Source organism: Scardinius erythrophthalmus (genome assembly GCF_964197995.2).
Source record: "Scardinius erythrophthalmus genome assembly, chromosome: 10".
Classification (NCBI taxonomy): Eukaryota; Metazoa; Chordata; class Actinopteri; order Cypriniformes; family Leuciscidae; genus Scardinius; species Scardinius erythrophthalmus.
Window position 1 is genome coordinate 13,292,289 of NC_138230.1, and position 25,415 is coordinate 13,317,703.

General features: G+C 36.4%; 4 protein-coding genes across 6 annotated transcripts; 2 read left to right on the forward strand and 2 right to left on the reverse strand.

The window, feature by feature from the left end:
* Window positions 1-1,477: 1,477 nt before the first annotated feature.
* On the reverse strand, window positions 1,478-10,057 carry rfx5 (regulatory factor X, 5). Its single transcript, XM_081375695.1, has 10 exons — window positions 9,963-10,057; window positions 8,512-8,659; window positions 8,294-8,327; window positions 7,837-7,919; window positions 7,535-7,654; window positions 6,542-6,661; window positions 4,646-4,721; window positions 4,302-4,500; window positions 3,828-3,922; window positions 1,478-2,610 (listed from the first exon to the last, which is right to left on the reverse strand). The coding sequence occupies exons 2-10, from the start codon at window positions 8,601-8,603 to the stop codon at window positions 1,615-1,617; spliced, it is 1,815 nt and encodes a 604-aa protein (XP_081231821.1). The 5' UTR covers window positions 8,604-8,659; window positions 9,963-10,057; the 3' UTR covers window positions 1,478-1,614.
* Window positions 9,522-13,204, forward strand: mrpl24 (mitochondrial ribosomal protein L24). 2 transcript variants are annotated; one of them, XM_081375697.1, is made up of 6 exons: window positions 9,522-10,931; window positions 11,194-11,377; window positions 12,322-12,417; window positions 12,510-12,613; window positions 12,711-12,841; window positions 12,953-13,204. In XM_081375697.1, exons 2-6 carry the CDS (start codon window positions 11,195-11,197, stop codon window positions 13,087-13,089), a joined length of 651 nt encoding a protein of 216 aa, XP_081231823.1. In that variant the 5' UTR covers window positions 9,522-10,931; window position 11,194; the 3' UTR covers window positions 13,090-13,204. The 2 variants fall into 2 exon arrangements, with proteins under 2 accessions (XP_081231823.1, XP_081231822.1); XM_081375696.1 differs by having other exon boundaries at window positions 9,594-10,931; window positions 11,191-11,377.
* A 638-nt stretch (window positions 13,205-13,842) lies between these two features.
* Window positions 13,843-20,435, forward strand: prcc (proline rich mitotic checkpoint control factor). Of its 2 annotated transcripts, XR_014031000.1 has the most exons (7): window positions 13,843-14,486; window positions 14,563-14,610; window positions 15,899-16,384; window positions 16,475-16,567; window positions 18,980-19,126; window positions 19,247-19,776; window positions 19,999-20,406. XR_014031000.1 is itself a non-coding variant. In XM_081377400.1 (6 exons), the coding sequence occupies exons 1-6, from the start codon at window positions 14,256-14,258 to the stop codon at window positions 19,397-19,399; spliced, it is 1,158 nt and encodes a 385-aa protein (XP_081233526.1). In that variant the 5' UTR covers window positions 13,843-14,255; the 3' UTR covers window positions 19,400-20,435. The 2 variants fall into 2 exon arrangements, 1 of the variants encoding a protein (XP_081233526.1); XM_081377400.1 differs by having other exon boundaries at window positions 19,247-20,435.
* Window positions 20,436-21,639: 1,204 nt separating this feature from the next.
* mrpl9 (mitochondrial ribosomal protein L9) lies at window positions 21,640-24,020 on the reverse strand. Its single transcript, XM_081376659.1, has 7 exons — window positions 23,504-24,020; window positions 23,043-23,202; window positions 22,846-22,970; window positions 22,387-22,440; window positions 22,170-22,271; window positions 21,934-22,017; window positions 21,640-21,827 (listed from the first exon to the last, which is right to left on the reverse strand). The coding sequence occupies exons 1-7, from the start codon at window positions 23,609-23,611 to the stop codon at window positions 21,714-21,716; spliced, it is 747 nt and encodes a 248-aa protein (XP_081232785.1). The 5' UTR covers window positions 23,612-24,020; the 3' UTR covers window positions 21,640-21,713.
* Between the last annotated feature and the right edge of the window lie 1,395 nt (window positions 24,021-25,415).

Below are 25,415 nucleotides of genomic sequence, written 5' to 3' on the forward strand. Positions count from 1 at the left end.
CGCTTTTTTAAAGCACCATTACTCTTTAGTAAAGTTATCACTTCCACTCATTTCCCATCTCACATATATTACTACAATATTTTAATAAATAACTACATCTGACTCCAAATCTCTTCATAAATAATTGGAGTGGCTTTGTTTTTAAACAAATTTAACCAACAACAGCCTCCGCTGAGATTATATCATCTTGAGTCAACTTTAAAGGAGATTTTTTACCTCAGTTCATAGCCTTTCAATACTTTTGAATTTAATAAAGCACATCAAATTAATTATTTGAACTGTAAATTATCATTTTTTAAATAATAATTACAAAATTACAAATAAAATTTACAACACTTTTCTCTCACATTTATGAACTTTTGGCTAAGATCAAGTGTAATATCTGAAACACAAACCACTAATAAAAATAGTGTATTTAAAGGCTATTGAAATAGAGCAAAATTCTCTTTTAAGAGATGATCAACACAAAGAGAAGCTGTTGTGTTTTTGTTTTTAATAAATAAATAATTAGTACATATTTCAGTCTAAATTTAAATAATATAATCAAATTATAGAATTTTTTTTGTACATGCTTTTAGGGTGACAGTGCACACTTTACTAGTAACTAATAATAGGAATAATATTTCATAGTAGCAATATAGTGACGATGGCTATACATTTGGAACATTTAAATTCAATTTTAACCTATGAAGATATTCTTCTGGGCTCACAGATAAACTATTTACATCTGTTAAGTGCTATTTATGTTGCTGTAAGAAAACAACTGGACAGACCTGAACGAGGGGGGGTTTTGAGAACGGTCCCGAAATCACAGCCTCATTTGCATATTTAAAGGGACTTAAGAGGTCTTCGTTTTTCTATCCACCTACATTGTGCACCATCTGAACCAGTAGTGTCGTCTTGACCTTCGCAACAGCAACTAGATGTAGTAATTTCGAAGCTTTGTATATCTTTATCTATTTGTGATGTTAATAATACTTAAAAAACTGAACTCATAACTACTAACCCAATCATTGGGTGAGAGAGGGACTTTTTTAGAACCCTGAAGTTGCAAACCCGTAATATAACTCTTTGTCATCTGAACAGCTACAAACACACTCAAATGTCACAAACATGCAAAGATGGTTAGAGCAATAAAAGATGGACTGCCCTTTATGGCACTGAGCGTGGTGACAAACGCAGACGGATGGAAAGCAGTTCTTCTGTAACTATGAATTGTCTTTTTTAGATGTTTAGAACTGAGCTGGACCAGATTGGACTGTTATTTGCGAGTATATCTGTTCAATTTCCAATCCACTAAAATTCACTCTTTCTTGCCAAAACATTTGTTTTAGGTCACTTAAATTCATAATCTCTTCAACAGCATTCCTGAAATCTTCAGGAAATCACTAATGTGTCATGTTATTAATATTAAAATATGAGTGTAGTTGCTGTTTGAAGGCAACAATGACAGGTTGTACTTCTCTACAATTTTTTTTTTTTTTTACACAGAAAGCAGACATACCCACTCAAGCTCAGCCAAGATGGTAAACCTCAGTTTGACTACAAGCTAATATGCGATTCACAGAAGGACTGGAAAGGCTCTGAGAAAGGAGACGGTTTGCTATGCTGCTGTCACGGGGCGTCAGGTTTGGGGGATTCTCCAGACAAGGAGCCGAAGCAGCTGGAGATACCTGCTGAGTTTGGCATGGAACCGGCATGTGGCTCCACAGGAGTCAGAGTAATTTCCACTTCTCCTCTGTCCTCTAATAACGTTGCAGGCGGGAGGTACGAGATGGCGCTCTGGGGCACTTCTAGGGGAACAGGCCTTCCTTCTCTGTATAACGGCGCACGTTGGATGACCATCCTCCTGGTGGTCAGCTCGAAACCGGGTTGGTTGGGATCTTGCATTAGCAGGACGGACTGCTGCTTCTCCGGTTCTGGTGCAGGTTGACACTGCATCACTACGCCTCTATTCTCAGCGTCTGTCACTTCCTGGATGGTCGGAATTTGGCTAAGCATCAAGCCTGGCTGGTCCTGGATCACAATCTCAACCAACTGCGAAGGAGGTGCGGGAGCACAAGAAGACATGGCCTTTTGGATTACTCCTCTTGTGAGCAAAGCTGGATTTGGATTCGAGGTTGGGGCTGACAGTGCCTGTGGTGCCAAGTCTTCAGGTCTTGGCTTTCTGGGTCGTCCTCTTTTGCGTTTTGGAGCAACGCCAGCGGCTGACACTGAGGTGGAGGGGTCAGGGCCCCTCTTTGGAGCCGCCGGTCGCGCTCTCTGGACGACAGGGGTCGGAGCAGCGGAAGTGGCGACCGTGACCGAAGTTTTGTCACGCTCAGGGTAAGAGAGACTCATGCCCGATGGCAGAATCATAAGAGGGACGGTGCCACCTGGTTGAGAGGGTATCGTTGTGACGGTAATGGGCAAAGTGACTTGAACACTTCCTGAATCGGCTGGTGCCAGACACGGTGGGGAGGTTTTCTCTGGGACGGTGCCCCTGGGAAGGAGCTGAGGCAGCTTCTTCATGTAGGCCTCCACTCGAGCCGACTCCACCTTGTTGGTCGGTTTATCACTGACCTGCTGCTTATTGGATGGCGGCTGTTCCACACCGTCTTTCTCTTTTTGCTGCCAAAAACATCACAGTGATACTTTTTTCTTAAAGTATTATATTTACTATTTATAATACTATTTACTACTGTTAATATGTGACATTATCACAAAATGAGCCCTTAAAGGGTTAATTCACCCAAAAATTTTTACTCACCCTCAAACCGTCCTAGGTGTATATGACATTCTTCTTTCGGCCAAACACAGTTGGAGTTATTTTATAAAATATCCTGGCTTTTCCAAGCTTTATAATGGGAGTAAATGGTACCTTAGATTTTGAAGCCCAAAAAAGCGCATCCATCCATCATAAAAGTAATCCATACGGCTCCAGGGGGGTTAATAAAGGCCTTCTGAAGCGAAGCGATGCGTTTGTGTAAGAAAAATATCCATATTTATAACTTTACAAACTACAATCACTCGCTTCCGATAATGGCAGTATGCGAGTCTAGTTCCGGCGGAAGAGTGACCTCTGACCCGACGCATGGTGTATTGATGAATGCTGAAGTACAGAGGATAGAGCAAAACAAAACACCGTCACGAATAAGAGGTCTAAAGCAAGTATTTTTAAAGAGAAATGTCGGAGGAGCTTGAGTGTGTTGCCCAGCCCTATTTTTTTGAATCACAAAATACTCTCAACTAAGCTTATGCCACTCCTACATCCTACATCATACGTCGGGTCGGAGGTCAATCTTCGGCCGGAACTCGAACTCTGGCAAGCCAGTGATTATTGTTTATAAATTTATAAATATGGATATCTTTCTTACAAAAACGCATCGCTTCGCTTCAGAAGGCCTTTATTAACCCCCCTGGAGCCGTATGGATTACTTTTATGATGGATGGATGCACTTTTTTGGGCTTCACAATCTAAGGTACCATTCACTCCCATTATAAAGCTTGGAAGAGCAAGGATATTTTTTAATATTACTCCGATTGTGTTTGGCTGAAAGAAGAAAGTCATATACACCTAGGATGGCTTGAGGGTGAGTAAATTTATGGGATCATTTTCATTTTTGGGTGAACTATCAGTAAATTATACAACTTAGGACCTGGCTACTTGACAAATAAATAAATAAATAAATAAATGGCCAATAAATATCTAATTCAGTTAAGAAACATAACAGTACAGAAAAACTAATGTTATACAAATATTTGCAGCAATCTGAACTGTTCTAAAGAGTAGAGCAAAAATGACTTCATTATGAATTATTCTGATTATTTTATTTGCATAGTAATACCTTATTGTCCACACTGCCACTATCCTCCTCTGCTCCACCTGCTCGGGAAGCTGCTGAAATCTTTTTGATAACCTTATGAGGTTTGGAAGATCCACCTAATAAACCAGGCAAAACCAATGTTATTATCATTAACTAAAACCATTTAAAAAAAAATTATTTTCATTACCTGAAATAAGATAAAATATAAAAACAAACTTATTTTATTTCATCTAGCTGCCAAGGCAACATTTCACATTTCTCAAGTTAAAATAACTAAAACTTACCATAAACACTACATAAACATATTAAAAAAGAAAAACTACTAAAAAAGGCAAAAGCATAACATTCTAACTAAATTGAAAACAGAAAATATAAGAATAAAATCTAATAAAAAAAAATGAACAAAACCTATAACCTTATATGAATGATACTACAATTACTCTGAGCAAAATGTAACATGTCATCTTACTGTATTGACATGTACTTGACATGTACCTGCAAGAGCGGCTGAGGTGACGAGCTCGGCTTGGCTGCAGCGTGGGTTGACGATGTGCTCCTGCACGAGGAAGCGTGCGATTTCTACCACCGTGTCAAAAGAACGCTTCAGGATCTTTTGGGCCCAGTCACAGATGAGTTCACAGGCTGCTTCGGTGACCTCTTGCTTGTAGGTTTGCACCAGTTCTGTCAGTTCAGACTGGAGGTGGCACATCAAATGGGTATATAAATAGAATATTTTAGCATAAGCATATGTTTATGTTAAAATTAACCGACAGCCTGTATTATTTTCATGTTGTGAAAGCAAATTAGAGAAAAAGTCTGTAGTAAGAAGACAATCATACCGGGTCATTTTTGAGGTCCAGGTTGGGCAGTAACGGCATGTTTAACACGGTCTTTCGACGTATCCCGCTATAGCAGTATGTGCTGGAAATTATGTTAAGGGACAATATACTATACATAAGTCTCATCAAATTAAAAGAGTTCAGAATTCAGTTAAATGATTATCAATTGAATGGGATGAAATTCATTTGTCAAAAGTATTGGACATATAAGACATCTTAAAAACCAAACCATTACAGATACACTCACCAAAAGGATTATTAGGAACACCATACTAATACTGTGTTTGACCCCCTTTTGCCTTCAGAACTGCCTTAATTCTATGTGGCATTGATTCAACAAGGTGCTGAAAGCATTCTTTAGAAATGTTGGCCCATATTGATAGGATAGCATCTTGCAGTTGATGGAGATTTGTGGGATGCACATCCAGGGCACGAACCTCCCGTTCCACCACATCCCAAAGATGCTCTATTGGGTTGAGATCTGGTGACTGTGGGGGCCATTTTAGTACAGTGAACTCATTGTCATGTTCAAGAAACCAATTTGAAATGATTCAAGCTTTGTGACATGGTGCATTATCCTGCTGGAAGTAGCCATCAGAGGATGGGTACATACATGGTGGTCATAAAGGGATGGACATGGTCAGAAACAATGCTCAGGTAGGCCGTGGCATTTAAACGATGCCCAATTGGCACTAAGGGGCCTAAAGTGTGCCAAGAAAACATCCCCCACACAATTACACCACCACCACCAGCCTGCACAGTGGTAACAAGGCATGATGGATCCATTTTCTCATTCTGTTTACGCCAAATTCTGACTCTACCATCTGAATGTCTCAACAGAAATCGAGACTCATCAGACCAGGAAACATTTTTCCAGTCTTCAACTGTCCAATTTTGGTGAGCTTGTGCAAATTGTAGCCTCTTTTTCCTATTTGTAGTGGAGATGAGTGGTACCCGGTGGGGTCTTCTGCTGTTGTAGCCCATCCGCCTCAAGGTTGTGCGTGCTGTGGCTTCACAAATGCTTTGCTGCATACCTCGGTTGTAACGAGTGGTTATTTCAGTCAAAGTTGCTCTTCTATCAGCTTGAATCAGACAGCCCATTCTCCTCTGACCTCTAGCATCAACAAGGCATTTTCGCCCACAGGACTGCCGCATACTGGATGTTTTTCCCTTTTCACACCATTCTTTGTAAACCCTAGAAATGGTTGTGCGTGAAAATCCCAGTAACTGAGCAGATTGTGAAATACTCAGACCGGCCCGTCTGGCACCAACAACCATGCCACGCTCAAAATTGCTTAAATCACCTTTCTTTCCCATTCTGACATTCAGTTTGGAGTTCAGGAGATTGTCTTGACCAGGACCACACCCCTAAATGCATTGAAGCAACTGCCATGTGATTGGTTGATTAGATAATTGCATTAATGAGAAATTGAACAGGTGTTCCTAATAATCCTTTAGGTGAGTGTATATTCCACCATGGAATAAAAAATAAAAAAGGTAATTGTGACTTTTTATTTCGCAAATGTGATTTAGTATCTCACAATTTGAACTTTATAACTCACAGTTGCAAAAAGTCTGAAAGGAGGTATAAACTAGTGATTATGAGGGGGAAAAAGTCAGAATTGTGGAAAAAAATTAATTTTAATTCTGTGGTGGAAACGGGCTTACATTGTATCAAGAGTGTTGACAATGTGCAGAAAGCCATCTAAGTATCTGAAATATTAAAAAATCTTTAACAGTGCAATGTGTGTGTTTTCATGACATTTATGAATCACTGTACAATCAATCTGATGATATGGTGTCTTGGACTTCTCTAGATAGGGTTTTGGAAATATTTTGAGGCAAAAATGTTTGTCTGTGTTTTATACAAATTAAATTAAATCAGGGACAAAAGGATATTTGGACTGTCCTCTACCGCCCAGTCTTCGTGCTTTAATGTTAGGGAAGATGTCTCGGATGATTTTGCCAAAATTTGCTGCACTTAGAGGCCGATGCTGTAAGTTGTCACAGTGCTTCCTGTTTAGATATAAAAGAGGTCAGTAAGCAATCATTGTATTTTTGTGAAAAACTGAAAACATGGACAGAAAAAAACAGATAATTGTCCCTTTAGTCTAGGTAAACAGCTGGAAAGTGTTTACCTACATAAGATATACATTCATTAGATGTAACCACAATACTGCCTATTGGAAGTATCGTAATTACAAGTTTCCTAGTCGTAAATTAGACATGAACGCCCACTCAAGTCGTATTTACTACTGGGAAACTTTGAGATCATTTTGATACCCGAGTTTCTGATTTGGATGTATCACAAACTTTAAACGATTGCTGCTGCAACTGGTATTCTTTATTAGTTTTTTCCACAACAGCTACATCGCCTTGTCTTGTCGTTAAAGCGGTACATATTAAACATACATGAATAACCACTTAAAGCATATTGTATGTTTTATACACACTGAAATTTCAATATCATCTGCAAGCTGACTATCTAGCAAGGTGAATGTTTATATGGTTGTACGAATGGGATGCTAGATTTTATTCAAAATTAAATATCTTCAATACAGTTTGGCTTTAATAAGATTTTTCCCAAGAAATTCCTATACTTTTCCAGACATCCCAACCTGCACAAAGTCTTTTCTGGGAGTCAAGAAATCTCCAACTAGGGTGTTCTGATTAATTTGGTTCGAGAGTAGAGATAAAATCCCGAGGCACATACGCACACTAGCACACACACGCAAGGTCTCTCGCTCCCTCTCTCTGTCGTGCGCGCTACGCTTGTGCGCTCTTGCTTCCGGGAGATTTTAACTGATTTGCGGGCATCAGGGAGCCGCTATCAATATAGGAACTTCCGGGAGACTTGGTCTGCTTTTCCGACAACAAATCACTCCTTACCGGTATGTCTCGTAAACATCTTGTTTAGGCAGGCAGGTGTCAGGATGTTCTTCCAAGTGGCTACGGATCCAGTTACAGGTGTGAAGCTGGTCTGCTGTGTTGACCGAGTTTGAATCGCCACTGGTGCACACAGAAAAGCATAACATATTACATTTCTTGTCACATTAGGGTTATTTGTAGCTCGCCTGATTGGCTAGGATTTAAAAAAGGACCTCAAATATTACTATTCAGAATTGATATATTTAAAAAATAAATGGATCCAGGCTGACTAAAGTATATTTGTGTGATTTTATGAGCTGTACCTCTTCTCTCCTGTACTTGGACCTGAGGGTAGCTGTAGATAAAGGTAGAGTTTGTCGTTGTCAGAGAAACGCTGTACATCTTCCTGAGAGGAGACATGTCACAAGGAGAAAGATGTGCTCAAAAACACAGCAAATGTACATGTAAACTGAATGAGTGTGTAATATTATACTATACAATAAGACACAGTTGTAACACAATATAAACATGATTGGTGGTAACCTAGTTGTTATAGATCTGAACTGCTAATGTAATAGTTGTGGGTTCAAATATAATCTACCACAATTGTGCCTTGATGAGATACTTGAGTGATTCTCCAGTGTTCACACTATAGCTAATAAAAAGTGTCACTGTTATATCCTTGTTATAAATAAGAATATAACGACTAACTGAAAATACACTTGATATAAACTATACGATTTCAGAAGACTGAAATCTCATTATACTTTATCCACTTACCAAAATTTTTTCCACTTTGCCCTGCACATTTTTACTGTGGGAAAAAAAAAAAAAAAATTAGAAACATACATGTATATTTGTGCAAATAAAGATGGAAAAGAAAAATGTTTTCTTCTTTTTTCGAACATTTCTGGTAATATACCATTTCTTCTGATAATACAGATTTAGGATTGTATCTGAAACACAATGAAGAAAGACTAAAAAGTAGTAGTTCTTACGAAATGTTGCTCTTAAGCTTCTGCAGCAGCATACTGGGCTCCGTCTCCCCCTCCCCAGCCGAGGCTTCTGTCTTTACCTGATCTTCTGCCATGTCTCAACCACACTGGACTGACAAACTGCATTCAGAACCCTCCTGGACCTGAAGCTCTAGACACAATATGAGGCAAATGTTAATGTGTGTTCACATTAGGTTTCGACTAACTTTCTAGAGTCTGATATGCAACAGCATGTTTTACAAAAGTAAATTAATTATAGGTTTATTGAGAGATGCAACCAGGGCTTAACTAACACAATTCCACAGTTGATTAATGCAACTAAATGTCAAGAGTAAAAGTTGTAGAGTGTTTGCAGTTTTTAGACCATATTTGTGGTATTAGGTTTTTAAAAAGCATATTTGTTGTTTTATAGTATTTCTTTAATATGCACAAAAACATACAGTCTCCAGACAGTCTTAGAATAAACTGCTTACTGCTTAACTATCAATTTGTCACATGTCTGTAAATGATCATCAGTTTCACTACAAACTAGCATATTTAGGCCATGTTTACACATGCAGATACAGACTGTAAACACACAATAAAACCACGCAAGCGCCTAAATTCTCCCACGCCTAAACGCTCAAGACATTTTCCCCGTTTTGAAAATACAGCCACTCATGAAACTGTTGTCAGGTCAATCGGATAGCGACCATGCCCAAATACTGCAGGGCTGTTTTTCCTGCCCCAGTCCAGACATTTGCTCATATTCAGCACACACGCGCCCAATGAAGTTCTCAACATAAGATACTGATGCTTTCGGCCGGTGTATGCATGATACCAGGATCAAATCCGATCACTCATTATCACTTAAATGCATGATTTAATCTAATATACGACTAGCATACATGAGACATGCACTTTTCTGGTTGATTACACCCATGTGTATCTCTGTGTGGGCGTACAGAAAGGCCAACCAACCAGAAACTAGTTGAGGCCATTGGTTATTTATGACCAAAACCTCATTTTAGCGCAAGTTAACCAAATTCTCAAACGCAACTTCTCATTGATCACTAGAAATAAACAAGTCTGACTTAGCAGCTAATAGGCTAACGTGAGTTCGAACAGGCCGAAGAGACGTCGACTTAACGAAACCGACAAAAACGAAGTTATTTTACTATAATTCAAAATTTAATTACATAATTTGTAAAAAATGAATAAAATAAATAAATAACTTTAGCTTTTTGTATATGTATGCACAAGCTAGCTATCGTTAATATCATTACCAGGCTGTTTCTATAGAGCTAGCTAGCCACACTTGTACGCCTCGAAAACCTTCGATTATTACATTAAAATACCTGGCTTTTCTCATAAAAAAAATACCCATTATCATTGTACAAAGTTTACCTAATGCAATATCTCATTCAAATACAAAATAATGATACCGTTTATTTTATAAACGAAAAAGAAACTACCTGAGACAAATATAGAGCAAAAATCCCCTTTCGGCTTATTTTGTGATTGGACGACTGTGTTATGTCTGCCTGACTACAAAGCAAAGCTCGACGCTAGTTGGTTGGTCTGAGTCATCCTACTTGGATACAGAATGAAAGGGCGATTTGATTGGTTAATGGTTTTATGCGAGCAAAAAAAACAAAAAAGAAAAGAGAATCCTTTTAATATTCTGTCAGGCAACTATCATTTTTGTGTACATTTTTATGAAATATAAACAACTACATTGTAATTGGACACAATGATGGACATTTCCTAAAATATAGAAAATTCTTAATATGTTTTTGTATGGTGATATTAATACCAAATTAGCCTTAAAGTAGTAATATTCAATATTTCGTTTTTTACAAATTCAAAGGTAACTTTTAAGTGTAATTTTAAGTACTGGAATCAATAATAGAACCCATTAATTAATGTCAAGCTCAACTAAACCCAAGGAATATGAAAAGATTTTTACACTCACATTTTTTCACTCCAGTTGTCACATTAAAAAAAAACTTAATTTAAATTAAGCTTTTTGCTCAGGGATAGGACAACGTTTATATCTATAAATACAAGTGCCAACAAAACCTTTCAGGAAGACTTTCAGAATTATTATAAATTATTGCTACATTTTTATTGCTACAAATTATCATTATTATAGTTATTGCCATTGTTTTTATTAAACACTTGCTATTGTAAATCCTAACAAATTAAAACAATTCAGAATGTAAATACGCTGATGCAATTTTTGCTGCTTTGTCTTTTCTTTCTCTTTAATACCAATCGAGACTTTTATTTTGACACTACTTCACTTGTCTCGAAAGGAAAAGGAAGTAGCGCATGTTCTACACAAGTTTGACCCTATGGTTTGACCCTTGTGGGTGATGGATTTCTGATTACTACAAATTAATTTAGTAAATGTGCCCCTAAAAGCAGCAGCAATAATTCAGGTACGTAGAGTGCCACTGTATTATATGGGATCCGTTTAAAAACCTCATGCATAAACACTCATTACAAAGCCCAAGAAAGTGACCGCTTTTATTGAAGATGCCGCTGCTGTAGTATTACAAACTGTCAGTGGGGGAATATAAATTACCACCCAAATATGTTGTATTTTTGTAAGATGAAATGCATAACATATGTGTAATTCAAGAGTAGATTCCACAAATAATGTATTTATTTATTTATTTATTTATTTATTGTCCACAGCAGTATGAGACTGACAACGCTGCTTTCGATGGCAGCAAAAGCTGCATTTCCACATGATTATCGTTACGGGACAAACAGACCTTGGACGATCGCAGCCAAGCGGCTCAATCCACCAGGCAAGAAAAGAAGAAAGGTGTTTGTTGAACCTATTGCAAATGAGGAATGGCATGTCGTGAGAGGAGACACAGTAAGTGACCCTTTCTGTGTTTATGTATGAAAACATTTTATATGTAGTGAAAGGTTCAGTTTTTTTTATCCACCTGACGTCTTCCAGATCATAGGCATCTTTTAGTCCACTGGAAAGTAAATAGTAGATATTGATTTCAAATAATTTACAAACTCGGGGTACTGTGGAAAAGTTAACATTATTTTTGATTAAAGTCGGCATGAAACGGAAGTTGTGTCCGTCTTTTCTTCTCTATTGTGACGTATATCCGAGTGAAACGTCTTTTCGAACAAGAAAAAATGCAAGGTGGCAATTGATTGGATGGTTGTGGTTTGCTATTGCTGTGATCTCATGTGAGTGACAGGTTGCCCCGCCCTCACGCCAGTAAACACGTCATCTGTGAAGAGACTATTACTGCGTTTGAAATCGCATACTCTCTTGAGTAGGTACTTATTTTAAATAAGTACTTTGCGACCGCTAGAAAAATGTGTGTAGTATTAATGTAATCTGGACATACTATTCACCATGTTGTCATTACCATGTGACCTACCAGCATCCATTGCGATCGCTGCTCTGACATTCACAAATCCTCTCCCATGGCCTCATGGGACAGTGAAGTGTCTTCACAACCGCGCCCAAAATAGTAGTAGTAGAAGTAGTAGTAATTATGCAGCCTAATTTATTGTTATTACTATAGTAAGTACGTGTAGTAACATATGTAACTACTGTATGTACCCTTAAATTAAAGTGTTACCAAATATTAAGCTAACATTTGAATTTTACAATGGGGTCCCACACTCAAGGATTATTATATTTGGGGGGTCCATGGCAAAATATATAAAAAAAACCTGTTTTTAAAAAATTTCCCTGTAGTAGATGTTTTAGCACCATTTAACTTGTGCGTGTTTTGTATTATTTCACAATGCATATCTGTATAACATGGCATTTAAATCTAATTCAACCAGGTGGAGATTTTGTCTGGGAAGGATAAAGGAAAGCAGGGCAAAGTTACTCAGGTGTTTCGGCATCGAAATTGGGTCATTCTCGAGGGCCTGAACACGGTAGGAGTAAACCGTGTATTTAATAAGACTCTTTTCTTTATGATTTTATTAAAAAGCAGCACTTTAAATTGTTTTAAACATTTTTTTTCCAGCATCACAGGTATATTGGCAGATCTGGAGATTATCGGGGTACTTACATCGCCAGTGAAGCCCCTCTGCTGCTGAAGGATATTAAGCTTGTTGACCCTACTGACAGGTGAGCATTAACACTGCCTTCTGGAGCATCAAACATTCAATACAGTAATGCAGTACAATGGCTGTCAATGCATGTGTTTGTGTCTAATGTTTCTTAGGAAGCCCACAGATATCGAATGGAGATACACTGAAGAGGGTGAGCGAGTGCGTGTTTCTGTCAGGACAGGACGGATTATTCCCAAACCTGTCTTCCAGAGAAAAGACGGCATCATTCCCCAGCAGTGGAAAGGTGGGGTTTCTGAGGAAGGGAAAGGGGTTGAAAGTTAAAAAAACAATGCAATTTTTCCTAGAGTTATAAATATTCAAATCTTTAAATATGGAGTGTTTATCTACCTTCCAGATGGACCCAAGGATACATCGCCAGAGGACACGCTTCAGAAAACATACATGCCATCTTTGAAAACCCTTGAGGAAGAAGTTATGGAGAAATTAAACATTCAGGAAGATAGAAGGCCTCGTAAAAGCTACTGGTACTGAGTTACCACAGAGACTGTGTATTATGTTTGAGCTCAACAACAACAGCGAGATTATTTATCATGGAGAGATAATGTATGTGTTCTGAAGACTTTGTCAATAAAACTAAACAAATGTTATACTCCGTTTCCTTGATTTTATGCCACAAACACGATACCAACCAATACACATTGGCTTATTTTCTGTACAAATGTGTACTATGGTTCAAACGTTTGTGGTCAGTAAAAGCTTTATTAAGAAATTAATACCTTAATTCAGCAAGGATGCATTAAATTGATCAAAAGCTACACTAAAGACATTTATAACATTATAAATTATTTCTATTTCAAATAAATGCTGTTTTTTTAAACATAGGCCTATAAGAATCTTGAAAAAGTATTTCCACAAAAAAAATATAAATTTTTCACAATATTACTGATATTACTTTTTTTTTTTAATCAAATAAATGCAGCTTTGGTGAGCGTTAGAATCTTCTAAACAAACACAATGAAAAATCTTTCAAATCACACTCAATATTCTGCCTAAACATGAACCAACTTACCGTAACAACCTCTTTACCTCAGCAACAACAAAACTGCTCAAGTAATATTCACATAAAGATACTTTTTTGGGTTATCTATCGGTCTATCTCCACAATAATCCCCAGTTTCTCTCAATATAATATTTATGCTGTAAACTTGTTCGCAGTTGTTTTTTTTATGCGAAGATTTATTGTCAAGGTGCGTCACGTTTATTGATGAGATTCCACTCCACGCCGGTTGGCGTCAGTATCGTTTAATCCTCTGAAACTGTGCAGCGGATGTTGAGGAAATCCTTCACGATGGTGGAAGAAAACTGTTTATGGGTCTAAATGGTTAAAGAGGAAAGCTATGTTTATTAACAGTTATTGCTTGTTTGTTTAGACTATTATATTCGTGTTTTGCAGAGAAAATATTGATTTAAAAGCTGAGTTTCCAATGCAATCACGGGTCCGGCTGCAAGCGTAGATTTATCTGGAGGCGAATTTGGCATCGATGTTGTGATCTAACGTTAGATATTTACTCACAATATTTGTCCATGTAATTTAAACCTGGAAGGACCGTACAGAATGATATGAGATCAGTTGAGCTCCGTTGTCAGCGATTGTTGCGTGTGATTCACTCTCTTATGAACACATCTGATCTGTGGCGATGTCTCTAGTAGCGTACGACAGCAGCGACGACAGTGATCGCGATGACTCGCCGGGTTTACCCGCTCGACCCGCGGGCAAGATCGGCGGACTGTTCGCTTCTCTGCCCGCGCCGAAAAAAACACAACAAGCATCAGCTCCTCAACCTAAGAAAGTGACCATGGACCTGCCGAAACCCAAGAAACGCACAGAACCCGTCAGAATCACGGTTCCTGAAATAAAACCAGCAGATGTGAGTTTTACTGATCTATTAAAGGCTAATTATTGTACTGAAAGTCTTACTGACTGATGGTGTTTGTCTGTTTTAGTCCGACTCTGATGATGACGAGCCAGTACGAAAGAAATCAGCTCCTCAGGTATGGATAAAAATATATTTAAATTACAGCTGAACTTTATTTTCAATAAATATTTCACCTTCTTCTGACCCTTAGAATTAAACATTTTTCACATTTAACTATATAAAATATGATTTAATTTATAATTATGTATAATTATTAGATATACATATATTTATTACATATAAATTATTTATAATTAGCTATTAAGTATTTTTTACTATTGTATTAAGAATCTCATTTGTTTTCCCCATAGTGGAATTGATTTTTAGCGGTAACTTATAAACCTTTAGAGACAAACCTACTGTATTCCTCCGAAGTTGTTAATCAATGTCATATGCCTTTGTTGAAGTCATCAGCACACATTATTTCTAATGTGTGTATGCCAACAAAATTCCGGGTGGAAAAACTACATTACCCATGATCCTTCCTGTGATCTCCACCAATCAGAGAATCACGACAAGCAAATTGCCACCAGAGCTGCGAATAACATAACCGAGTCAGACGATATTTGTATATGCATGTATATTTTTCAGTAAAGGTAAACAATATCGTTTCTATATATGTAAACAACATCGATAGTTTTATAGTTCTCCATTATGGGGTTCCATTTGTGCCGAAATTATGTCGACATGCTATCTGTCTATGCTGTGTCTCGTCTTCCATGTATATGTGTCTGTTCACTGTCTATGTCTATGTCTGTCTGTCTGTGCTATGTGTCGTCTTCCAGTGAACAGACACATAGACATGGAAGACGACACACAGCATAGACAGATAGCATGTCGACATAATTTTGGCACAAATGGAACCCCATACTCCATTGTTTTTAATCAATGGTGTCATTCGCAGTGCTTAATGGGATTGTAGTTCTTTAACTCATTAAAGCTGTTAAGCGCACAGTCTTGTACTTACTTTTTCAAAGTTTGTAAATGTTGTGAATCACATTGAAGCATGTTAGTTTGGTTCATGGCTTGTAACTCTTAAATAAATACTTTAAAAAAAAATTGCCTATGGAAAAATTAATAGGAAAAAAAAAATCTGTAACTAATGCCTTGGAAAAAGTGTCCAGGACTTTTGCAATCTATATGTAAATGACCTCTGTTATCATTGGCTAACCACTTTCACGGTTGAAATAAGTCACAGCGCCTCTCCAAGTTTCTGAATATTGAATGAGTGGGCATATTTTAATAAGCTGTTGGTTGTGGCATCATCATCACATTTTTCTGGATGGCCCGATTTCATCATATTTTGTAAGTATAAATGATCTGGGTCGACTTACCTTGTAGTAAATAAGAATGTGTTCTTCCAGGGAGGTGGTGGTCTGTCCTCTCTGCTGCCCCAGCCTAAGAATCTGGTGGTGAAGGAAATGCATCGGCCCCTGGTGCCGCACACCCTAACCAAACGCCCTGGATCGGATAAGCCGAAGGCAACCACAGGAAAGTCCCAGGGTGTTTCCGGAACCAGCCCGTCCCCGTCCGCCATCAAAGCCGCTGCAAAGTCAGCGGCGATGCAGTTAGCCCAAAAAATGGCCGCGGATGAAGAGGGAAGTGACGATGAAGTTGCTCCGGAGAACTACTTTTCCCTACCAGAAAGCTCATCAGAGCCTGTGATGTCCAAAAACCCAGATTCTCAGCAGTACGTTCCCACTCTGCACCCTCCACCCGCTGTGGAAGACTCTCCATTGGACTTTGGTTCTAATGCAGACAGTGGGCCAGTCGGAGCCGGTCAAGACTGTCAGAAGGAAGAATACCCACCGCAGTATCCTGAGAATCCACTGCCTGAGACTTCTCCACAGGTACTTCAAACACCTGTCCTTATGAAGAAGCACCATACACCATAGTCCTTGTAATTTCAGCAGCTGATGCTTTATGCATATGTTTGACAGGATTACCATGAGGAGGGATATTACCAAGACCCAAACGCTGCAGCCGACGAGCAAGGCGATTCAGGCTCCTCTTCAATGTTCAATGATGAAGCAGTGAGTTGTCTGTAGCATCACTATTTTCTTTTCTGTATTTAAATACGATTTCTTTTCAGTATTTATATGGATTTCCATATTTTCGAACCTGAAATATGACCCACATGAATTGCTTAAATCCGGGGAACACTTTTACTTTTAATTCACAGCCGTAATATTTGTATTATTATTCTGTAAAACAAAGGAAATGATACTAATCACTCTTATTTTTTGTTGTTGTTTTTATTAAATGTTAAAAATATTAATAATTGTTAATTAATTTATTGTGTATTTAATAATTATAATATTTTTTACAGTACAACAGAATTACTGCAATCATAATATTTTACTGACTTGTTTGTTTTAGTATTTCAAATTATAAAAATATTATTTTGAATAATAATGACCATTATTATTAAATGATCATGTTTTATTTTTCAGTACAATAGTATAGTTGCAATAGTTATTTCTTAATTGATTTGTTTATTGATATTTTATTTAAATAATATATATATGTATATATTTTTTTTATTATATATATTTTTATTATATATATATATATATATATATATATATATATATATATATATATATATATATATAATTTTTATTTTTATTTTTTTTTAATAATTTATAAATACATTTTATTCTTAGCCAATCACATGCCTGATTACTATTGCTCATAGTATAATTTTTATCTAAGTATTAATCTTTGGTGTGCATTTGTTGAATGTTTCATCATGCATCTAGTTGAGGTGTGCTGTTACTTTTCCAAGCAAATATACTTATAAATTTGCCTAGTGGATGCAAAACAGGTGTACAATTCTGTAAAGAGTGTGTTTTTTAAAACTTGGGCCAGTAAGTTACCTCCTAGCAACCACTAAGAACACCCTAGAAACCATCTAGTGCATCCTAGCATCATGACGTTTTACCATGACTAAATCCTGATTAGGGGTGTCACGATTCTCCAAATCCTCGATTCGATTACATTTTCGATTCTAAGGTCACGATTCGATTCGATTCTCGATTTTTACAATATATATATATATATATATATATATATATACATATTTTTTTAAGCACAGGTTGCTACCAGTTTTAGACTAGACTAGGGCTGGGCGGTATGACCAAAATTCTTTTTTCACGATATGACTCATTTTATTTCACAGTAACAATATATTTCACAATATAGTTGCTATTCTGGAGAAATCGACAGAAAGGGCTTTATGTATAATAAATAATCCCAAATAGCCTACTTTAGAAATGAAAAGTACTTCACCTTGTTTGATTTTCTTTTTCTTTTATTTGGTAAATGATTTATTTGGTAAACTATTTTGATAGCTAAATATATTAAACAAAACACACTCATCAACTTTTAGATGAACTGCCCCCAACTGATTAATATTAAATACAACTCGTATGTGCAATTAAACTTTAAAGAAAGTATTGCTGAATAACTTTTCAATCTCATGTTATTGTTTCACTTCATCATTCAGTTTATAGTATCTGAATATTTTATATTGAACTATTCTATTCATAATAAATTAGTTACTTCCTTTTAATTGTATAGGATATTAGTAATACTAGTGGTTTAGATGTGTTCCTTCCCCGGTAAAGTTTTGCCATGCTTATACTGCGTTTTTAAGGGGCTTGTTTTGCTCTTTTTGTGATATCTGGCAACCCGTCTCCTGGAGCTTTAATCAAGAAAGGTTCAGAAGTGACTAGAAGGAGAGCAGCAGTAATAAAAACCTTACAGCAGCTACTGTTAGCATTGACTAAGTAGTTTAAATTATACACACCTTGTAACATTATTTTACCATAGCCCGGTGAACCGCGATCCCTCTCGGTGCGTGTGCACGCGCGCATCTTTTGTATCAGTAAAATACGATCGAGTTTGAGCGTCTTCAAGTTGTAATCACGTTTTGAATCAAATGAAGATTTTATCAGCTGGTTCAGTGGCCAATTGTTTGGATTTAGAAAATATAACGCGCGCTGTACATTTTGGCTCAGAAACAGGATAATATTATACATTCGCTTTAACTAGCAGGCTGTTCATTACCATGGCAACCGCTTGCGCGTCCTTTCTGAACATAACTGTACACATAATTGACAGATAGATACATTATATAAGGTTATTTCTATTCGTTAGAAGAATATTGATTTACGAACTTCTTGTCAAGTAGCCCCGTTGCGAGCATGTACGTCCCTCTAAACTTTCCGGGTGCTGCACTGCGCTCTAACGTTAGTTGACTTTTGTTCTGCAAGCCGACCGGACGTGACATGGGGGCGTGGCAGTATCGACGATTCAATTTTTTAATTCGATGATCGAGGTTGTGGTTTAATTTCGATCGATTTCGATACAAAATCGAAATCGTGACACCCTTAATCCTGATTGATCAGGGTTCAACTCCAATATTCTGTGTATTTCTCCAGTTTCGGCGGCTGCAGGGCAAACAGAATCGCGGAAGAGAGGAAATCAAGTTCCTGGAGATCAAAGGAGACGATCAGCTGAGCGGCAACAAGCAATGGATGACCAAGAACATGTCAGCAGAGGCCGAGCCGCGCAAGTCCTTCAGCAAGGTAAGGGCCTCCAATACAAGATTTCATTTCAGACAGGTGCTGGAGTTGCTAACAGTGTCCATTTTCTGAGGGATGGAAATAAATGAAAGAGAGAGACTGATCTTTCCATCTCGTTTTCAGAAAAAAGGAGATCAGCCAACGGGGCAACAGAGACGCAAGCACCAAATCACGTATCTGATCCATCAGGCCAAGGAACGCGAGCTGGAACTCAAGAACAACTGGGCCGACAACAAAATGACTCGGAGACAAACGCAAGCCAAGTACGGATTCTAACGGACTGGATATCAGGATGTCGCGCACACATCTACCTAATGTGGAGCAGATTTTGTTGGCCTATACAGAAATCTTTTTGCCAGCTTTTAGAGCTGTAATGTCAGTTCGTATTGTTTCAGAAAGGACCGAAGGACTTCAAAGCTCTATTGGCTGCTATGACTTTAAGACGGCTCCCAAATGTCTACCTAATACGGTCTTTCCATTTGAACAATGTTGGGTTTTGTTATGAGGTTTTAGTTCTGTCAAAAATCACTTGTAACATTACAGTAGCTGTGTGGGTTCACATGATTTATTATTATATGTTTGGTTCATGAATTGTTTGTCCGATAGGGTATTGTCTTCCACACTGCCATCGTAAGCAGTGGCATATATAAAACGTTATTGATTAGACGCTTTACAATAAGGTTCTGTATGTTAACATTAGTTAATGCGTTATGTATTATGATTTTTTATAGCATTTAATAAGTTTGGTCAATGTTAATTTATGAATGTGCTATTGTTTATTGTTAGTTCTTAATGCATCAACTAATGTTAATGTCTAAAAATTAATGTTTGTGTGTAAATTAATTCATGTTAATGTATTGAATCTTATTGTAAAGTGTTATGAAAAAACCTTGTAAATCTTAAAAAGTGTTTGAGTGAATCTTCCCAATCCTGATTCTTTTAACGGCTCGTTTTCATTTGAATGTAGATTCTTAATGAAAGACCCTTGTGTAGAACCATGAGTAAAGTGTAACATGACACCTATTGGAAATGTACTAAAATGTTTCATTTTGTGTGTAAAAACACTTTTATGTGTGAAATAGTTCCTATATCACTGCCAGAAATAAAAAAATACATTAACCTGAGCAAAATAAGGTCGGTTCACAATATAATTTTGAGTTTTACAAGATTTCTACATAGAAATATGGGGGGAGTATGTTTTTAATTTATGCTAAATGTGTAAATATATGTCTCAAATAGTAGGAATGGGTTCAAACCACAAACATTAAATTGAACAATGATTTAATGTTGAGTTTGGGTGTTCTTTATACTTAAAAAAAAAAAAAAGTGAATTATTTGAACTTGAACATGATTTCACACAGTGTTGCCAAGTCTGTGGTTTTCCCTCGGAAATTGGGCTACTTTTAATACGGGTTGATATTTCAATTAATTTTATTAACATTTTAAATCAGCTTTTATTTAAATTTTTTTAGTTTAATTTTCATTTTTTAGTAATTTCATGTAGTTTTGTCATTTTATTATTAGTTTTTAAATATTGTTAATTTATTTTTATTTTATAGTTTTTATTTATTTCCAGTTCATAATTTTAGTGCTCCAACTTGAGCAGTATATTGCAAGGCAGCATTTCTAAATTTCTCTTAGTGTGTTTTCCCAACTAATTTATATATTTTATTTCAGCTTTATTTTAGAAATGTTTTTAATAGTTTTATTTAGCGGTGATAACTCCGCTAATGCAGCATATGCAGTAGTGCAAAAATGTAATGAATGGGAAGATAAGTGAGTAAGATCACACACGCCACAATTTACTATACTGAAAATAGTGTCACAAAAGTATTTAAGAATTCAGATTAAGCATGTTTTCGTAAATTGAAAAAACAATAGTGTTATTGCATAAAAAAAAAACTTATATGCACATATGATCAGTGTTGGGAAAGCAAACTTATTATATGCACATATGATCAGTGTTGGGAAAGCAAACTTATTATATGCACATATGATCAGTGTTGGGAAAGCAAACTTATTATATGCACATATGATCAGTGTTGGGAAAGCAAACTTATTATATGCACATATGATCAGTGTTGGGAAAGCAAACTTATTATATGCACATATGATCAGTGTTGGGAAAGCAACTACTTTTAAATTTTGACGTTAAATCCACTTGTTTTATATATATTTTTTTAATATATTCTATACAGTATTCAATGCAATTACATCAGAAGTAACTGTAATTAGAAAAATGATGAGTAATCTCTTACTTTACTTTTTCCTGGGAAAAATACTTAAATTACAGTAAATAACTACTTAGTAATGCATTACACCTAATACTGCATATGATTTCATTTTGGGGGAAACCTGACAGTCATTTTGCAATATATTTTAAAGATAAAAACATCATAGCAATAAAAACAGCCCCTCTCAAATTACAAGTACAGACACATTTAGTGCCCTGTTCTTACTGAGCATACACATACGGATGTTCATTTATTCAGGCCAAAGAATGAAGACTACACGGGAAGAAATAAACAATCATTTTATTTGTACAAATTCCTTGTGTATATTCTCCAAGTTGCATTCAGCAAATAAAACACTATTCTGAATCGGACTGTTCTTGCTTTTGTTGCTTCTTCATCAGCAAAAGTTGGCTGGGCTCCACATACGGCACCACAGGCATGGGCACCCTGACCGTGTCCACTCCGTTCACCTGAGAGACCAAACACTGTTCAGATAGCAAGTTCTGCCAGAAACCATTCAATCCCAGAAGTGATCATAAAACTGTACTGTTTGCACTTGGAAAGTCAACAACTTACCGTGACATCACACCAGTACTCTCCAGGCCCTGTGATTGGTTCCTCTGGAAGAGTCAAGGCATGAGTCGGTACAACCACGCCGAGCTGAGGACAGAAATACAGTCAATGGTACAAAACCACTGCGAACAATGTAGGCATGCATGACTTTTGCACTTGCATTTTATGTTGCGTGTTTCAGAAAATTGACATTTTATACGTCCAATAAAAATAAATGTTTCCTTTTTCTTGTATCTTACCTGTCTAAGAAACCGTCTGCAAACGATCTCTTTTGTGAGCGAGTACTGTAGTGAAGTGTGCATGGCAACTACAAGCTGTGTTTTCTTCAGGAATTCAACCGTCTGCAAAATGAACACAAACACAAAAATGAAGCTGCTCATGTTGACACCAATATATAAAACCTGTAATTTTGTTTAATAAATTATGTTTTATAGTTTAAAACACAAGATAACTCACTAGCTGTCCTGTGCGTGTCTGGATTCGGTCCTCTGGTCGTCCCTCACGCAGAAGCTACAGGAAAAACCAAGCAAACTGTGAACACTTGAAATTATGAAAACCCATTTCCACCACATAGGAAAAATAAATAATGCTTTGGTAAATCTTAATTATGACATAAAAAGTCAGAATTATTACATTAAAAAGTCAAAGTCAATTACGAGAAGTAATTCAACAAATTGGACAATTTAACAAAAAGTCAACATTAAGACATACAAAAAATGTTTCTGGAACAAATCACAATTATGATGTCATAATTTCGACTTTTCATCTCATAATTATGACTTAGTACGTCATAATGTTGACTTATGTCATAATTATAAGTTACAAAAGCATGATCTTTTTTCTTATGTGGCAGATATTAGCTTCCATATGAAATTATTTTAATGGCAAACGAACTGATTTATAGATGTAACTAACCCTTATTTCCTCTGCAAACATGTCTTTATTTTCCTGTGAAGGGTAGACAGCCAGGCCTTGGGGTAGCAGTTTGTTGCGGCCCAATGATTTTTTCACAAAAACTGTGTCGCCTCGTCCACCAAGCTCTGTAAAATAAATGCAACAACATAAATCCAAATCCAAATATTACAATATTTTTGTAATGCAAGAGCACTCACTGGGCACGGTCTGGGAGAGGATGAGCTCCATTTTATCCTGGGAATCGTGTTTTCTGTCCTCAACCATGCGGTACACTCTGTGTCGACGTGGATGTAGCCTGGGTGGCTTTCCTTCCTTTGATAAAGGAACCTTCCAACAGCGTTCAACAATTACTGTATTCTAGAGGAAGATTAAAAAGTCAAAAGGTGTACATGTATTTCCATCACAACTCCATCTTCAAAGTCATGAAACTGCATTACATATGTGCTTTCATGAATTGCTGTTGATCTGTGTATACTGTCTAGTCATCAGACAAGACACAGATAAACAAGATGAGCAATAACGTCATCAGTTTATAAAATTATGTATATTTGCAACTGTGCAAGATTATGTCAGAACAATAACTGCCAAAAATCACTACAAATCTGCACTGTGATATCAGTCAGTGCGTTATCAAAGATGTTCATTTTCTTCTGCTTACCTTGCATGCTGTTTGTGACAGATTCTGTATTCGACTCAATGAAGATTTTAGATTTGAAAGATTCCAGCAGCTTTGAAGGACAAACCTTGATGATGCTACCGCCCACATGATTAGTACAGACTTTACGATTAAAGATTAATGAATTTATTTAGTTGCGAATAACCACCACTCGTAGCACGACATAAATACTTTGTCAAAATTCACAAATATTTCAGAAGATATCTCTCACAATCTGTCATTGCATTCACTAACACACATGAATAGCGCTGGGGAGATAAAGGACCCCTAAAGAGTAGTAGTGTATTTTGCCTGACAAAAAATGTCAGCAAGTTTGTTTAATGAGCTGAATTTATTACTTCCTTTAAAATATGAATATAGTACAGTACGCTTATTTTCCAAATTGGCGTATTATATTGTAAACAAATATATAAACATATACATATATAAAAGAGTTATGACTTTAAACATAACCAGTTCCCCAAGTAACTCGTTGGTTTCAAAATAAAAGTCCCTGCTCAATAAAAGTCGATTTTGCAATGCATTTACTGAAGAACAAATTTGACGAGGTTATTTTTTCTCTCTCTTGATTTTGTAACCCTCATGAAACATAACCAGTGGAACTGGTAAGTTTTGTACATTGAGTTTTTTTTTTTTTTACAGTAATAGTCCAGTCATTTTTTGAAAAAAGGTTGAACAAATTGCAACAGAAGGCTGAGCCCCATTTTGGCTTAAAATGACTGGACTATAAAGATTGTGAGAAGTTACACTAAAATAAACATATATGAAAAGGCTCTTTATTGATTTGTAAAGAATATAAATCAACAAAAAATTGGCTATGCATCAAAGTCTTGTAAAACATGAAAAATGGCAGTAAGACTATTCATACAAAACAAATAGCGAATGTATAAAATGTCTCGACATGCACTGATTCAAATTCACTACCTTAAGTATTAATTGGAAAAATAAATTTGGTAAACAAGAGTGTAAAAACAGCAGGGAGAAGGCCCAACAAATTGTATAAAATTATATGCAATTTACATGTCAATACACTTCAGTGAAATATGATGGATTCAAAAGACCAAAAAAAAAACAAAAACAAACAGAGGTCTTGAAAAATTACATTGAAAATACACTCACAAAGAAATCCTTTTCAGAAACATGATATGATTCATATAATAATTACACTGAAAAAGATATATCGATAGTAACTGCAAATAGTACTGTTACTGTTAATGTATCATTGTCATTTCACAAACTTCATGGTCTGAATAAATAAATAATTTGTAGGGATCCTACATAATCGCCTGCACATCATGAAAGTTTAAAGAAAGGGGGCTTTAGATTATCTGCTGTATTTTAACAAACTCTCAAACTGTCTTGTTTCTTATGTCATGTTATGGACTGTAATATAGTCTGCCAATTTTAATAATACAAGCCTATATACTACAAGGGCTTTAACTGCAGTTTAACTTTGATGTTTAAGACCACAAATGCACAACTTCGACACAATTTCGATTACAATTAGCCCTTAAAAGTATAATTTCAGAACTGTGCCTGGCTAATAATGACAATCATTAAAGCTCCGCACCACGCACATCCTCATTATGATGTGACGAGTATCAAGATTTAGCAGCTAGTCCTTTAAAGTTCAGTTCAAGCAGACAGCAGTGATCCTTCCAAGCTGATCTAATATGATCTGAAATGTAACTGACTGATGACAAGCTGTCGTAGCCTCTAATACTGAAGCAAATGACTGGGATGAAACATTAACAAGTTTACATCACTTCACCCAGTAACACATAAGAATCAATTATAATACAATTAATTATGATGATGGAATAAGAATGGGGTTACATTTTAAAATATTTCATAGCATTTTAATGATTTAAACTGTAATTATTTCATAAACAGT

What these genes read in the sequence shown, in the direction of transcription:
- rfx5 (XM_081375695.1), bottom strand. Translation starts at nt 8,603, where the DNA reads ATGGCAGAAGATCAGGTAAAGACAGAAGCCTCGGCTGGGGAGGGGGAG. An exon ending in GATGTTTACGAGACATACCG is followed by an intron (nt 6,662 to 7,534) that starts GTAAGGAGTGAT and finishes ATATCTAAACAG; the next exon opens with GAAGCACTGTGACAACTTAC. An exon ending in GTGGCAGTGTGGACAATAAG is followed by an intron (nt 2,611 to 3,827) that starts GTATTACTATGC and finishes TGTTTTTGGCAG; the next exon opens with CAAAAAGAGAAAGACGGTGT.
- mrpl24 (XM_081375697.1), top strand. Translation starts at nt 11,195, where the DNA reads ATGAGACTGACAACGCTGCTTTCGATGGCAGCAAAAGCTGCATTTCCA. An exon ending in ATGTCGTGAGAGGAGACACA is followed by an intron (nt 11,378 to 12,321) that starts GTAAGTGACCCT and finishes TAATTCAACCAG; the next exon opens with GTGGAGATTTTGTCTGGGAA. An exon ending in CTTGTTGACCCTACTGACAG is followed by an intron (nt 12,614 to 12,710) that starts GTGAGCATTAAC and finishes AATGTTTCTTAG; the next exon opens with GAAGCCCACAGATATCGAAT.
- prcc (XM_081377400.1), top strand. Translation starts at nt 14,256, where the DNA reads ATGTCTCTAGTAGCGTACGACAGCAGCGACGACAGTGATCGCGATGAC. An exon ending in CAATGTTCAATGATGAAGCA is followed by an intron (nt 16,568 to 18,979) that starts GTGAGTTGTCTG and finishes GTATTTCTCCAG; the next exon opens with TTTCGGCGGCTGCAGGGCAA. An exon ending in CGCGCAAGTCCTTCAGCAAG is followed by an intron (nt 19,127 to 19,246) that starts GTAAGGGCCTCC and finishes TCTCGTTTTCAG; the next exon opens with AAAAAAGGAGATCAGCCAAC.
- mrpl9 (XM_081376659.1), bottom strand. Translation starts at nt 23,611, where the DNA reads ATGTGGGCGGTAGCATCATCAAGGTTTGTCCTTCAAAGCTGCTGGAAT. An exon ending in CCTCTCCCAGACCGTGCCCA is followed by an intron (nt 22,971 to 23,042) that starts GTGAGTGCTCTT and finishes TTTATTTTACAG; the next exon opens with AGCTTGGTGGACGAGGCGAC. An exon ending in AGTACTGGTGTGATGTCACG is followed by an intron (nt 21,828 to 21,933) that starts GTAAGTTGTTGA and finishes TTGGTCTCTCAG; the next exon opens with GTGAACGGAGTGGACACGGT.